At 38.7% G+C, this 16,497-nt stretch overlaps 1 protein-coding gene across 4 annotated transcripts in view; it reads left to right on the top strand.

Annotated features, from left to right (window-relative positions):
• LOC104837468 (chromosome unknown open reading frame, human C11orf30) overlaps nt 1-13,357 on the top strand; it is a 41,365-nt gene extending 28,008 nt beyond the window's left edge. The window contains exons 13-21 of one of the 4 annotated variants that reach the window (XM_010576615.1): nt 741-914; nt 1,829-2,027; nt 3,202-3,366; nt 3,630-3,788; nt 5,560-5,619; nt 6,671-6,825; nt 8,160-8,723; nt 9,605-10,117; nt 11,678-13,355. In XM_010576615.1, the coding sequence (XP_010574917.1) occupies nt 741-914; nt 1,829-2,027; nt 3,202-3,366; nt 3,630-3,788; nt 5,560-5,619; nt 6,671-6,825; nt 8,160-8,723; nt 9,605-10,117; nt 11,678-11,872 (2,184 nt within the window). In that variant the 3' untranslated portion in view covers nt 11,873-13,355. Of the gene's footprint in view, nt 1-740; nt 915-1,828; nt 2,028-3,201; nt 3,367-3,629; nt 3,789-5,559; nt 5,620-6,670; nt 6,826-8,159; nt 8,724-9,604; nt 10,118-11,677 lie in introns of all 4 variants that reach the window. The other 3 variants (XM_010576616.1, XM_010576618.1, XM_010576617.1) reach the window with 3 other exon arrangements.
• Nucleotides 13,358-16,497: the final 3,140 nt, after the last annotated feature.

Genomic DNA, 16,497 nt, shown 5'->3' with positions numbered 1-16,497 from the left:
TCTTGGGATTTCCAGCTACTTGATGGGAATTGGTAGGAATACTGGGAAAACTGGCAACTAATGTTTGCCATCTGGATCATCTGGTTTGTTACTGTGCAGAGCTAAAAAAAAAGCATGCTCAATGTCTTTGCCCTTCTTAAGCTATCAGGAGTCTAGTCATATGTCAGCACTATTCCAAAGTCAAATGTTTCCTGTGAAACAGCTGTGAATCTGCATTTTTTAAGCAAACTTTTAGTTTAAAAAAGAAAAAAAAAAGTCCATACATAATTAATGTCTTGGTCATGAGGATAATACAAAGGTCTATATTGAAATAATTTCTTTTTAGAATCTCAATTCAAGTTTTGTAGATGTCTTGCGAAAGTTAGTGTTAATAGAAATAAGAGGTTTTAAAAAATATTTGCGAAGGATTTGGGGAAAGTTCCAACTTACGTGAATTCTTTGAAGCAACTTTAAAAAACTTGTCAGTGTCTTTTAGTTACTCATTTTTATTCACCCCTTTAGAGTTGCTCAAAAGGTAAAGTAGTGGAAAAGGGGATTTTGGTAGCTTTTCCATTTGAAGTCATCGGGTTTTTTGTTCTTGGTCTTTGAATGTTTTTTGTATCGTATAAGTCTAGTTGCAGCAGCAGCAGGTTGATTTCATGGTATATACACGCATCTATAACTGTGTATTTTTTTTTAGAGAAGTGGGTGTCTCTGAAGAATTTCACTAAGCTAACCTGTAAACTTTGACTTCTCTACAGGGGGAGAAAACGATTCAGGCAGTGCCAGCAGGAGCAAAACCTGCTATCATCACTGCCACAAGACCCATCACAAAAATGATTGTTACGCAGCCAAAAGGAATAGGGTCCACGGTCCAGCCAGCCACCAAAATCATCCCAACTAAAATTGTTTATGGTCAGCAAGGGAAAACGCAGGTACAGTGAGGACCCATTTCTGTCTTGAAATGTACCCCTAAATTTTAATGGGAAGTAAATAATTTTTCACTGTGTTGCCTCATTTGTTGCAGGATTAATATATGTCTACGGGGAAGGAGACTTAGGGGTGTAATGAGGTGGTCTTGGTTCTGATTTCTTGAGCGCAGTGTTTGCATTTGTTAGGTGTTTCTGGAGGCCTAGAGCAAGCCAAAAGGATTTACTAAGTCTTTTACATAGCTGAAACTGTCTGGTCATGGCTCTAGACGCCTATTTAAGTCTTATGGCTAATGGCTAGATCATGAGAAATAAAGATGCAGAGTCTGGACGTAGGCCATCCTTCAAATCAGGTTTTATTGAAGTTATTTTCTGGTTATTGTGTGTTCAGGTTGTCCTTGCAACCTTGTGTAGTTGGTAGGGCTGTATGCAGAGAATCTGGCTTATTTCTGGATACTTTCAGTTTCAGCTTTTTTTTTTTTTGCACTTATTATTTAAAAGAACTAAACTTTTACCAGACGTAATATTTTGCATGTCTTGATTGTTCAAGACTGTATTTATTGTGGGCTGTGGAAGAGAGGTGCTTGTCCTTATTGGTGCAGTGCACGTTGCAGCTCACTTGCATAGCTTTCTCTTGTCACACCATAGTTGTATCCAGTCCTGAAAAATGACTGTTTAGTGGTTTATTGTGCTAAGTACTCCAAATTACTGAGTGAGAAGTACATTCTTGTGTATTGCCATTTAATTGGGCTTTGTGGTTTAATAATCAGAGCTGCTGAATTTACGGATAAACTTTTTCAGTAAATTATTAGTATTATGTGGGTCTTGTACATTGATCTATTTGAGTGGCACCCTGTACTCTGCTCAAATATGTTTTCTTGAGTGCTCTTACCATACACAAAATTTGTCTTTCTAATTAGGTTCTCATAAAACCAAAGCCAGTGACATTTCAAGCAACAGTTGTGAGTGAACAAACTAGGCAGTTGGTGACTGAAACGTTACAGCAGGCATCAAGGGTAGCAGAGACAGGAAACTCGTCTCTCCCAGAAGTGAAAGAAGAACCACAAACCTACACCGATAGCAGCTCTTCTTCTACAGAGTCCTCCCAGAGCTCCCAAGGTGTGTATTAGTGTCGCATAAAGTACGAAGGGACTGTCTCCCAAGCGTGCTAGCTAGTTTCATATAACTCACTGTGTCTCCTATTAGCACGGGTTGTCACCCATTCTGCTAGCAGTGAGTGTCGTTGTTCACTTCCCTTTTGGCTTTATTTCTCTTTTATGAGCTATTTACTATATGCCTCCGTTTCCTGTGCAAAAAGTGGAGATAATGGTTTCTTGCTGGGCTCTGATTTACTGTTACAATGCTTGTGGCCTGGAACCTTGTTCCCTCTTTCTGGGGAATCTGCCAGAGGTAGGCAGTGTAGCAGGTTGGGGTTTTGTTTGGTTGGTTTTGGTTTTGTTTTGGTTTGGTTTTTGGCAGCCCATGCTCTGTCACCCTCTTTCCTGAGTGTATTGAAGCATCTCTCCACTGCATGACTGAAAGCTGTCATGTGATCAACATAAATTTTGGTCCTTTTAAAGGCACGTATATGTGCATCAGGACATATATCAGACATGCAGTACTGATGGGGATGCTTTGAGCCATGATACAGATGCAGCTCTCTCTGTGGTAGAGGGAGATAAATAATAGGGTATAAATAACCCCCAGCCTTTGGTCAGGAGTGACCATAGGGTGTATCACTGCATCAGATAAAAACAAATGTCTCTCAGTGAAACATATGTACTTACATGCCTTTCAATCACCTTTTCTATATAATTCTGTAACCGTTGGTCTATACTGCCATTTTAAGTAAATTAAAAAAAAGTTTTGGAGATTCAACAAACTTATCAAAATTCAGGAGCTGTTAATTCAGAATGCTGAGTACGTGTTGATCACATGAACTGCTAAAACCTCCTGAAAAAGAGTTCAATCCAAGGCAAATTCAACGTACAAAGAAACCTTCTGGACTTTGTTCAAACCAAAGCTTTTACAAACAACTAAGACCAGGATCTTTTTTTTGGTGGAGGCTATTCGTAACATCAGCAGTGTTTTACTTCAAGAGTCAATTGTAATAAAAACTAAAGTGCTGTAGAATGAGAGTATGCATCCTTGGCAGCATTCAAAATGCTAATGGATAATGAATAACCCGGTCTAATTTTGACCTATAGCCATGCTTTAAAGCAAGAAGTTGGATGAGAGACCTCCAACCCAAAACGGTTCTATGATGACTTGATGTGCTTTTGTTCTTTTGCAGATTCTCAGCCTGTAGTCCATGTGATTGCTTCAAGAAGTCAAGACTGGTCAGAACATGAAATTGCTGTGGACACAAGCCCTACAATAATTTACCAGGATGTATCCAGTGAATCTCAGTCAGCTACTTCCACGATAAAAGCTTTGCTGGAACTTCAGCAGACAACAGGTGTGAAAATACATGTGGTTGTTTAGGATAACTTCAAAGCTTATTACTTGCTTAAGCAGCAGGTTGTAATACGTTTTATAATTGAAAAGCACCTATCTTGAATCAGCTTGATTCCTTTCTTGTTTTCCTGTAACAGTTTGTTTGAATCTATTATATAAAGTTCACTATCTACTTAATTAAACTGGCATTTATATTGGAGGTTTAGTTTATTATGGGGGTTTATATATTAGAGGTTTATTTTATGTTTTGCTTTTCTTCTAAAGCAGTGAAGGAAAAGTTAGAGTCGAAGCCAAGGCAGCCTACCATTGACTTGAGCCAAATGGCTGTCCCAATCCAGATGACCCAAGAAAAGAGGCATTCTCCAGAAAGTCCTTCAATCGCTGTAGTAGAGTCGGAATTAGTTGCTGAATATATCACAACTGGTAAGTGACTAAGGTAGTGTGATGGTGGGTTTGCAGTTGAAGTCTGGGGGCTTAATTTTGGAGTTTTCTTACAATGGGTTTCATTTTTGTGTTTTCACTATAATTTGCTGTAGAGGAATCTTTTCTTCTGTTCTTGAGACCCTGTGCAGGGGACAGAGATTGCATCTGCTTTTCTGGGGCATAGTGGATAATGTTTCTAACTGAAACAAAGGGTTGTTGCTTCAAGACATCCTAGTTGAACAGATTTTCTGTTCCCTGATCTGATGGGGAGGACAGGCTGTCCCACCTGTCTTTAAGGAAAATGTCTAGTAAGGAAAAAGTAGAAAATTAAGTTACAGGAACTATATACTATTTTTTGTACCTATCAAGAGGAGTCAGACTTTGAGTTAGTTTAACCCATATTTGCAAAATGTTACTTGCTTACCAGGACTAAGTGGGTTTTTAAGCCAGGTGTGCATTTAGCATACTAATGTAGTCCCCAGTTTCTTCATTTGCTAGAAAGCTTTGAACTGATAAACTTGCACTTTTTAAACAAATAAACTATTCAACTTGAAAGTATGGTTGGGATTTGACTCTTAACTTTTTAAACTCTTGACTTCTTCTATCTGGTTGTCCATTTTGCATAAGTCCTTGAGTCCCTTGTCTCTCTGATGCTTCCTACTACCCCAGAACACTAGTTGTGAGCCACTTCCCATACATACGTGAGAGGATCAAATTGCCTGTTTTCCATTTTAATTTCTAAGTCCACATTATTGGTCTCCCTACTTTATTTGGAAAATGAAAGCAGAAGTGTGTTGAAAATCTGCATTGGAAAAGAGGAATAAAACTTGATTATATTAAATTGTATAAGAACATGTCTGTAACTCCAGTGTTTTTAGTGTTAAGTGTCCAACCTGATATTCTCATTTTTTGTTTGCCTGCTCTGTACCTCCTCCCCTCACTTCATCCCTTCTATGGTCTAAATTTAAGTTGTGTGAAATTGGAACTGGGGGGGGCTGTTATTGTTACTCTTTTAAATAACACTTACTGTATCTGGCTTCAGTTTTGAATGTTTGAGTCATGTTCCCTTGGATCTCTTCTAAAACAAACTCAAAAGTACAATAAATAGTGTTCCAAGTGATCTCCAATTAGCACATCAGTTATTTTCACTGACACAGATACTGTGCATTGAGCTTGTGTTCAAGGTTCCAGTTTTTGATGGGTCTCGCCGTAAAAGTTGATGTAAAATAGGGCTCTTTGCAGGAAGGATGGGAAATTACAGTCTACAGTATCTTTGCGCAGCTTAGAAGCCATACAAAGTACAAAAGTTGAAAATTTCCCTGAGCTGTGATTACTATTTGAAATACTGGGATTTTTGCAAACTGTGAGTTGATATACAGGAATCTACCAGAGAAATGCAGGCTGCTGTGGGTTGACTGGCAGCACTTTCTGCTATAGCACAAAACTGGTCATTTTGCTCTTATATTTTTGTGCCTTCCCCCAGTTCCTGTGAACACTGCCAGGGAATGCAGGTAATGGAGTGTTTCTTTTTGGTTTAATTTGTGCTTCTCAGGATTAATCAGTAATCCACGTAGCTATATTTTCTGCTAAAAATTCAGTAGTAAGATAGTAAACAGTCTGTAAACTGTTGTGAAATCTCCTGCATGCGCCTAGACCAAAGGATTAGGCACACTTTAATCTATATGGGAGCTGGGATTCAGCATGTGCTTCCTCGTGAGATGAAGGGAGCTGTTCACACATCTTAGTGTCACCATTTTTTGTCTGTCTGCAGACTCAGGAAGACAACACTGTATTGGTTCACATTCGGAAGAATATCTACACAACCATATAGGTTAGAAACTTTATTTTTAAATGAAGTTTTCAATTGTGCAGGAACTGTTGGGGGATATCCACGATGGATCTGGCACGGCATGCAGGCCGGTATTGATATAATCTAACTCCTTTCTTGGAGTGGAAAAATAAAATTATCATATTAATTCAAAATATGACCTTTCTTTTAACTTTCAGGAAGGTCACTAGAAACTTTTTAACTTTAAGTTATGTTACAACTGAATTTAAACTTTGCTTGTTCTCCTTCAGTTATTATTTTGTAACTAAAAAGTTAATGAAAGCAAATATTTACATATTAGTGTGGACAGGCATAAAGTAATTTGGATTCATGTCTTACCAGTGACTGCAATATAGAATGGTTTGTGGTTTTTTTTCTCAGCAGAAGATCATTTCTCTGTCAGTCCACTGTTTAATTAGGGAGCCATCACCATAGCTCCATAACTCATGCTGGATCTGTTCTAAAAAGTGACGTAGACCCATGACAAGGTCTTCATTTTTTGGTCTGTGATTTCTGATCCAACCTCACTTGCTTTCATAATACCCAAATATTTTCTAATTGCTAGTCTTTCCAATTTAGCCTATGCTCTGGAGAGTATTTCTTGCAGTTTATCAGTGGTGGAAATTCAGTGAGCAAGGCTTGCTGTTCTTAATTGCAGTCAATTGTGCAAGTGCTTTTAACAGTGTAAAAACCACAGAATAACTTGTGCTCTACAGTGTTGTGCTGGTGCTGTATAGAGAACCCAGCTGAAAATCGAGTATAAATTCTGCTTGCAAAGTTGGTGTGTTGGGAGAGGGAGGCCAGAGAAGGTTTGGACCAAGCATGATTACTTAGGAAACAGACAAAAGCAAAACCCCTGAGTTGCTACTTGAAGAGGCTTCTCAGAATAGATCTACCCTTTAAGGTTGAAGCTAGCATACAGTAGAAGATGGTTTTCATACTCAGATCTTTATTTCACTCATAGATGCTTTCAGTTGAAGCTTAAGTGGAAAGCAAATAGTTGAAGTTACTGCAGTTAGTTCTGGAGAAGTGCCACTGACCTCTTTACTTTCAGTCAGTCATCGGTCCCAGCCCCACCAGCAGTCATCTCAGCCCCAGAGGACTCTGCTGCAGCATGTGGCTCAGTCGCAGACAGCAACGCAGACTTCTGTTGTGGTGAAATCTATCCCCGCATCCTCTACAGGAGCAATTACCCATATCATGCAGCAGGTTGTACCCTTTCTTTTCCCAACAGTCTATAAACAGCAGTAGGCTATATGAATTGTATAGGACCAGGGCTTGTTCTGAATGAATGTGTCGTGTTGCTGCCACTGAAAATGCTAAGTGTAAGGGCAAAGAAGTAACTTTATTTTGATGGTGAGGGTGGTGGGATAAAAGGGAAGCAGTTAATGAGATTACTTGAGATTGTTAAGTAAGAGCTCTTAACAGCCACTGTGGAAGATAGTGCTTCCTAGATGAGTTCTTGCTGTCTGTATGTCATCTCTTCAGCAGCAACAAGCTGCTTTTTTCTGTATGTTGTATTGCAAGGGCTTAGGCTCTTTAGATTATGTTGGCGTTAGCGTAGGGGGAAGAGGGATAAAGCAGAATCTGGTCAGTACACAGAGCACACAGTGTCTTTTTCATTTGAGGGCTTTAGTTCGTGAATAGGCAAACTTCTCTGAATCAGGAAGTAAGATCATATTTAGACCAGTACCATGAGGATCCCAAACACTTCCGACAGTGTAGATTGTGGTGATATCTTACTGAAGCCACTCCGATGCGTTTGTTCAAGACCTGCTCAACTCTGCAGTGCTGTAACTTCTGGGAACTTCAGCTGTGGACCAGGACAGTACTATGTTAGGGTTTATAAACCTACTTCAGAGAGTTTATTTTCACAGGGTTTGAGTAGGCTGCTTCATCTTGCTAAGGCCATTTATTAATACGTTAATACTATGGTATACAAAGCATAGTAACGTAGATTTCTTCCTCCTTCAAATCCCTCAAAAAAATCAGGCACTGTTTGTGCAATGCCCAAGAAAAATTGCAATACAATTTTGAGGAAGGAAGGAGAAGAGAGAATCTCTGCTGAAATAGGGTAGACTGTAGGTCTATGGGGAGCTGCAGAAGAAATCATGGAGAAGATGACTAGGCGCTGAAGAGGCAGAATAAGAATTTGTTGTGCAGAGAAACTCTGGCTTTAACAAGGAGCTACTGGATCAATCACCTGCTAATCCCTGCTACTTCAAATCCAGCTGCCATGCAGCCTTAGGGGCTTTGAACCTTAGTATGACACATGCGAGGGCTGTGTAATCTCCAGTGAGGATTAGTTATGCAGTTAATGTTGTCACATAGAGACATACCACATTTTAACATGATAAAAATAGCTATTGATTGCTTACATATTGTGGAATGTCCATGTAAGGGTGCCTTTTTATACATTAATTGAGAGTCTGTAATGGTGAAATAAAGTAGTGCAGTTGAAACATTAAAAATTATTTTTAGATTTTGTATTCTTATAATTTATGTTTCTCTTGACTAACTTGCTCTAACTTCTTCTTATTAAGGCCTTAAGCAGTCACACTGCATTTACCAAACACAGTGAACAACTTGGAACCGAGGAAGGAGAAGTGGAAGAGATGGACACCTTAGATCCTCAGACTGGCCTGTTTTACAGATCTGCCCTGACACAATCGCAGGCACAAAAACAGCAAAAACTGAGTCAGCCACAGCTGGAACAGACTCAACTGCAAGTGAAAACTCTGCAGTGTTTCCAGACTAAGCAGAAGCAGACAATCCACCTGCAGGCTGATCAAATCCAGCACAAACTCCCACAAATGCCCCAACTTTCTATAAGGCATCAAAAGCTAACCCCCCTGCAGCAAGAGCAAGCACAGACCAAACCAGATGCACAGCACCCCCCACACCACATGATGGCCAAAGAAAGGCAACTCCCTACCTTAGTGGCACAGCCACAGCAAACTGTAGTACAGGTGCTTGCAGTAAAAACCACGCAGCAGCTGCCCAAACTGCAACAGGCACCAACGGCACAAAAAATCTACGTGCAACCCCAACCCCCCCAGAGTCAAATGCAGCTACCTGCCTCTTCAGAGAAACAGCCAGCAAGCCAGGTAACGGAATATTGATAGCATGCAAAATACACGTCGCTGTTCAAGGAAAAAAAAAAAATAATCAAAACACCAACCCTGTCGCTGTAGCAGTGTTTTGTCCTGGCAAGAGAGAACTCCTCATTCCGCTGGTATTAATTACCCCATCAGAAGGTTGACACTAGGAAAGAGAAGCACATGTTATAGGGGAAAATCCATAGAGCTCACAAACGTGTTTTGTTGGACAGTTTTTATGAATTTCTGCCACCACTGGTGCATGGAATTTGTCCCTAATTATTTTCTTTTAATTTTTAGATATGACACATTACTAATTTCCGTTCCCGTAGCACTTTTTATTTCTGTGGAAATAAAGATGAATACACTGCAGTCTCCTAAGGCTCTCCATTGTACGTCTTCCTTTGTAGTTTACATCTTCCTGAAGTTATATGGCTTTCATGTACAGGAGTAATTTGATTTTCTTTGGGAGGGGAAAATGTAAAGACTGAGGAATGTGGGGGGGGGGAAATGTATTTAACTCCAGAAAAGTACAATTTTTTTCTTTTTTTTTTTTTTTTTTTTTTTGGCCCTTTCAGGAATACATGTGAAAACAAGAGGGTTAACAAACATCACATGGGGATGTAAATCCCAAAGGAAAACGAGGCTGCTGTGGTATTATACTGCTACAATCCTTATCTAGCAGCCTAAAAAGCTGCTTTTCCCCAGGCTTCAATTAACTGTTACCATATCATTGCTAATTCCTTTGTTAAAACACTGAGTTTCAACTGTCTTCCTAATAGCAAGTATGTTGTTTGTGCCATACTGTCCTTGGAAATATTGATTAGATTTTCAATTTAAAAAAGGAAAAAAATTAGCTGTAACATGCACAACAAAAATTTGATTTTCAGGTGCAGCATCCAATTATAACGCAAGGATCCACTGTTACAAAGATAACTTTTGAGGGGTGTCAGCCTCCTTCTGTTTCAAAGGTAGCAGGTGGCAGTTCTGTGCCCAAACTGGCATTGCCAGTTACCAGCCTATTTCCCATGCAGGCATCCGCGAAGACAGCAGTAGCAGATATTTTGAGAGTGTCTATGGTGGAAGCTCAGATTGATACAAACCTAGAACATACGATAGCGGATCCCCCAAACAAGGCCATGTCCACTAGTAAACTCGCTAGCGAAGCCGCGTCGTCACCTTGTACCCAGGTGCCGAGGGTGACTGCAGTAGGGATGACGGCAACTTCCATCCCCCAGCAACAGACATGTACAGAATCCAGTTCAAGTCCTCCTGCTGTTGGTCCTACTTTAACAGAGAGGAAACTCGATGCACAAGGAATACCTACAACAAACCAGTTTATACACATTCAGAATATATCACAAAAGAAAGCTGAAGAGAGTTCATCAGAAATTGTTATCCAGGTAAGAGAAGATCAGAGCAAATAAGGCAAAGGTTGAGCAGAGCAAACTCGTGTCTAATGTGATGATAGCAACTGAACGGTGTTCGAGTATTTTTGCTTTCCTTCCCCAGTTTGGGGTTTTTTTATTATTCTTACCCTTGTAATGGATTACTACTTCAAAGTGTGTAATTATTCTTAAATTGAGCTCAAGTTTCTCTAGCACTGTATAATTCACTGTGTCCTCGATGTGTTCCTTTCTCTTCTGTTAAGAAAACAAACCAAACTCATTTAATTTTAGAGTACTTTTATTTAAAATGCTTAAAAATGTGACCTTTAACACTTACTATGGAACTATGATCTAGAATTTTTTATAGTATCAGTGTTATTTCTAAGTATAAAATCAGCACAAGAAATGAAGTTGTGGGGTTCTACTTACTGGGAAAGTTCAGTAAATAAGGTTTGGATTCTGAAGAAGACTTGTTAACTTCACTTATAATCAGTCTGACCACTTTTGAGATTAAATGACTGTTGATCTTTAGCCTAAATGCTTTTGAGTCATTGCCTAACTGATGATTGGTATTTTCATTGATTCTGCTGTCTTAAATATGATGGTTTATGATGTAATACGTGGTCAGAACATCAACTGAGGAAGGATTTAAGTCATCTGAGGACTCATAGGGGTATAGTACGAATCTTTGTAGATGAGTTGGCATGGTATATGTTCACACGAACGACAGCGTGGATTGAAATGGTTTTATTGTGTATCGTATTTGTCTTATAGTGAAAATGCTTCTAATGTGGGAAATAATTTGTGTACAGAGCTTTCAAATTTTTCATGTTACTCTGTAAAATCTTCATTGCAGCTAACTTCGCTTTTGTAGAAATCGTGATTTTTGTACTCCTTTTTAGTCCTTATTTCCCTAAATAGACAAAGGTAGACTTCTATTTTACTTCAGTTATGTGTATTTTGAGAATCTGTATTGTTTATCGTTGTGGCGTGCTACGAGCTGTTTCAAACGTAAAATACTGCCCAGAATTTCAATTGTATACAGTTATAGATTTAGTTTCTAGAACCTATGAAAGTATAAGCAGAAATAAATCGCTTAAATCTGTTGTATTTCCTCAGCCTCTATGCTGCTGCAGCTCTGAGCAGGGCCAGAGCTTGTATTGCATTGTATACAAAAAATATAGCTAGCCCTTACATCTGAATGTCTTGTCTGAAAAAGATAAGAAAAAGATATGGCTGAAGAAAGTATTATCTCTGCTTTGCGTTTGAGAAATGATGGATGGTGGGCATTGGCATTGGTGGTTTAGCTGTTGGTTATGCTGTCACAGACCTGTAGTGAAGATCCAAGGCCAAGTGCCTTAAGAGCAAGACTATTCAAATTTTATCTTTTGCAACCTCATCTGGTGAAAGTGTGTTTTGAAGCTTTACTGATGTAACATGCGGTGTGCCTTAGCTAGGGAAAGTTGCACTTGGAAACCAAATATCCCTTTTCCCTGAGTACTTGTGCTTGCGCAGATGCCTTTAGCTGTGAACACTGTGCGTGTTAAAACTTAAATCTTTTTTTCTTTCTTTCAGACTATCCCTCACTATTCCATCCCTTGTCACTCCAGCTCCAATGTGGTAGTGGAACCCAGCGGGCTCCTGGAGCTCAACAACTTCACCAGTCAGCGCCTCGACGATGAGGAGACAGCAGTGGAGCAAGATGTGGACAGTAGCACTGAGGACGGCACGGAGCCCAGCCCCTCTCGAAGTTCTGCTGAACAATCCTAAGAAATTGGGACACTGGAGTGCACTTTAAAATATCTTGGGATTTTAAGTATCCAAGATGCCCTTGTATTGTGATGTCTTAGAGCACTTTGCCTATTAGAGTTGTTCATTGGACTCTTGAAGCATCAGTGTGTTTTAACAAGACGGTATTGCAAAAGCTGCATCTTAAAAATTATTTCAAAAAAAAAAAAACCAACCAAGATTTAGTAAACCTGTGACAGTGGAATGTACTCCTGTTAAAAAGCAAATCTGCAGCAAATTCTACAGCTCATGCTATTGAAGCCCTTGCCCAGATACTGAAACAGCTTTCAGTGAAAAGGGATCATTATTTTGCTGTGTCTTTTTGTTAGCTGTTGAGCAAAACACCATCAAAAAAAGAGAATGTTTAATAAATATTTGTATTTTTAAATAGCATGTGAGAGAAAAAGTGTCTCTGACAGTGCTGGAAAAGCCCCAGGACTTTTGGAATTGGTTAGCTTTCTTGCACTTGTGCTCACTTAGAGTTAAGATTTTTTCATAAGCCTAAAAATATAGTTTATTTTTTTTAAATTCTTGTTGGTGAATCTTTGGAAATAAGCAAAATCACTAACTGGTAGCAAAGTGGATTTGCTAGTAGATTTTTGTTTTCATGCTTTACAAGAAGTAGGGTAATGGTGAATGAGGCATTTCTTTGTGCCATAAGCACATGAAATGCTCATCTACTCTAGTTAATATTTGATTATTTATTTAAATATAAAATTTAAAGTGAGGCCAAGTTGTTTAAAAAGTTCCTGTGAAACAGGCAGGTGTGTTAATTCTAATACAAACGGGTTGGGGCATGTATTTTGCTATAAATCAGTTTTTCAAAATTGGGGATAAGTGGTTCAGCATCTTTCAAAGTTGAACCTTTGAATTTAGAAGTGAGCTAAGGCTTTTAAAAATCTGTATTTTACTCTTACATGCTGTTTTTAAAGTGACCATTTTGAGAGTTTAAAAGCTTAAATCGATATACAGTGGTAGGTTTCAGAAATTAGCCTTATGACTCGGCTTGTTGAAGCAATATATTGGGTTTTTGTGATAGTTACAAGCCACAGAGAGAGGTTTGGGTTCAGATGGGATAAGAGAACCAGTTTTAATACATTCTGCTAATGAAGACAATACTTTTTTTTTTTCCAAATGTATATAAAAACACGTTTTTAACTGTTTTGTATAGATTTCATTATAAATAACTAAGCATTTTAAGACTTTGACATATCATTTAATTGTATATACATCTATCAGCCTAACTGCCCACTTTTTGGTGCTGAAGTACTACTGTAAGTAGATTTCATCCAAAGTCTAATACAGCTTTTTGCGTCAGTCTTTTTTTTAAGCTGTGATTTTACTGTTGATATTGTAGTTAAGATTAAATTCCAACTAGAGTAACTCGAACTAAAAATACAAAACCTAAAAAACCATTTATCTTACTTGTCCTGACTATGCACCTATGTAAGAACATGCAGTAACCCCTAGATGGTGCTGTTGTTTTTTCAGCTAACCTTAGTTACTTTAAAAATGAAGTCCCTATGACTTTCATACACTTTTTTTTTTTCCTTTTGTTTTCTTTTCCATCAGCATTAGTTCCAAAATAATGTAGTTAATTATGGTGGAGAAGTCTCCTGATAAAGTCAACGTGCAGTTGCCGGAATAGTGGGTTAGGACACTAATTATTTTTGTGTTACCTTTATGTTGGAATAGGTATTAGTTTGGTTTCTGCTGTACTTAGTGCTCAGGATGGAAGAGAATAATATATATGAAATGAAACATACCATATTTCTTTCTCTAGTAAAAAAAAAACAAAACAAAACAATAATAACCTTACCAGTATGCCATAATACATGGTTCAGGTTTTGATAGTTTGGGAGCTTTTACTCTTAGTGAAATAACGGTGACCAACAAGAGGGACCAAGTTATGATTTAAGTCCTGCAATTTCCACGTTACTACAGAATGACAAAAAGCAATTTAATACAGATTTCACTGTCAGTGGAATTGGACAGTCTATTGTGTTTTGCAGATGCCAACGCATAGATGGTCTGTAGTTTTCCATGCACAGTTATGAAAAGCCCAAAGCAGATGACACACAGTTCTTCTGGCTTATATCAAATTTTCATTGTCACCTGGGGTCTTGCAGTATTTTGAGTGTCCCTGGCATATCTAGGACTGAAAAGCCATGAGAATATAAACTAGAGCAAGATTTTTCTTAAGCGCTTTTGCCCAAGAACTTTGCCTTAATTTATGGTTTCAGGTTTAGGTGAATGTATGTGCTCCCTTCAGCCAAAAAAGGGATACTAAGCAATGGCAGAAGGTGAATTCGACACTCCTGATGCATTAAGTATATTGTTGAGTTGTGGTCCAATTTATTCTGATCTTTTATGTAAGACTTTTGTTTGCATCTTTAGTGATGACTTTACAGCAAAGGTATGAACAACTACAGTGAACTATTTGACAGTTCCTTGAAGACAGCAAATTCTTAAAAACACGAAAGCTTTCGGTGTTGCTATGAGAGGTAATTGTTTTCAGATTGGCAAATTGAAGCAGATGGTGGGGGTATCTAGGGGCCATGTAAGAAATTTAGAAAAAGGACTTTTTTAATGGATGCATTCATTCTTGAAACTGCTCTCTTGGTGCTTTCCCAAATTGAGCTGAAATTTCTGAGATTCTCTTATTTGATTTGTCTGTTCCAGCACTTCACCATATAAATACCTTTAATAATAAGGAATACACAAGATGAGCTAAAATTTAGGGTCAAGATGTTAATTTGTTTCCTAGTTACTTGATTTTTGAGAACAACTGTAAGAAGACACGCTCGGAGCATTTGGCCTTCTCCCCCTTTTTATGAACTCCAGGCAGCACTGCCTGTTCCTTTTTCCTGCCCTGCAGATATGCAGATTTTTCATACCTACCCCTGGGATACTTACTTCATCCTACCGCAGCCACGTATCCACTCCTCACAGCCTTATAAATATCACCGAGCTGCTAAAAATAAAACATCAGTGTGTAAGATAATATTTGCATATCCCTTCTCCCTCATAAGCTGCCTCTTTCCTTCTGGAATGAATTTGATGTCCCTCCTTGGAATAGAAGAAAGGCGAGCTATGGTGATGATGATAACCTTTGGTACGAGGAATTGGCAGGTAATAGGCTTGTAACTTAGGAGGAAGCTGTGGAAGAATTGAGCAAGTAAAACAACATCAAAGGGTCGCTTTGAATTCAGCATTTTAACAAATGTAATAGTACATAAATGAATTTTCAGAAAAGGATGCTAAGAAAGTGAAACAAAGTTAGAGAAAGTACTGAAACAAGGGAGAACTTGTGCACTTTAAAGATGTGTGCAATCACAGAGGACTACATGTTTGGAAAGATTTAACCATCAGGGTAAAAATCTTTTCAGTCTGTCTTTCTCCCACAGACAAAATGAACTTTTGAAATCTGGGGGCAAAATCAAAATGAAGAAGCTACTTGCAGTTGTGTCATCTTACATGTGGAGGACCCTTTGAACAGAATGCGTGACTAAATAGATGGGATTTAAAAAAAAACAACCCACCTAAGACCTTTAAAAAAATCAAAACTCGGGGAAACTTAAGACTATATGCGTTTATCTCTAGTGCATAAATAGTTCCTGAAGTGTAAGGGTTTCACCACAGAAAGTGGTTATGCATCCCCATAGGTACCCTGCAAGGGCAAATGGTTTCAGCTTAGCAGAAAGAGAGCCAGAGAAGACTCCGATCATAATTTAAGGAACTAGAAAAATCAGACAATTTATAGAGGTTTGCCTGTATTGGAAAAATAGTATGTTTGGCACCTGCGTGTCTGTGCTGGGCTGAGGGCTTGGTCCTTTCCCTAGGTTTGATGTAAACCATGAGGAATGATTACTAACAGCCTGTGCAAAGTTTCCTTGCATGCTATGGGGCTCTGTCCTGAAAATCTGTGAATCTGGTTTCTTCAGTAGAAATGCAACACATGGCTTATGATAAATTTAGTGCTTAACATCATTTATCAGAAAGTTAGAGAAGTGCCTTAAGATGTATTTGTGGGTTCCTGTGCAAGAAGAAGTTGTCATTAGGGGCATTTTAGTCTGGTATAGAGGCATAGAAATGAAAACTTGAAAAAATCAATACCAAGACTGAGGACAATTAATTAGGGTTACCAGGGAGCTCATGTTTTCTGTCATTTGGAGTCTTTTTCTCTCCAGCAAGCACAGGGGCTGCAGGTTGAAATCCAGTAACCTCGTCTCTCGTACGATGGTAATGAACTAGACAGTTGCATTGGTGTCTTAAGGTTTTAAACTATTAATAAAATAGCATTTGGTGATACCTTGAGGCAGCTAGAGCTGTGGCTGGCAAGTGAAGGTAACTGGTCATCTTGGGTTGGGGTGGTGGTGGGTTATTTTCTCTTTCACTGTACTTGGGTGAAAAGTTGCTGAAGTGTTGTAAACAGGATACTGAGTATCTGGGGACTTGTTCATCATTTCTAAAGAAAAGGGCCTTTGAATTATTTGGGACAGGAAAGATATTAAGAGGTTTTTAAGCGTTGGGAACTGAAGAGTGACAGCATGGCCTTGAATCATTTTTGGAGTCCAGGACTGTTAGAATTGTCCAATAAATGCTAC

The sequence above is a fragment of the Haliaeetus leucocephalus genome, unplaced genomic scaffold (genome assembly GCF_000737465.1).
Source record: "Haliaeetus leucocephalus isolate CR32 unplaced genomic scaffold, Haliaeetus_leucocephalus-4.0 Scaffold536, whole genome shotgun sequence".
Lineage (NCBI taxonomy): Eukaryota > Metazoa > Chordata > Aves > Accipitriformes > Accipitridae > Haliaeetus > Haliaeetus leucocephalus.
This window is presented reverse-complemented; position numbering and strand designations above follow the sequence as displayed.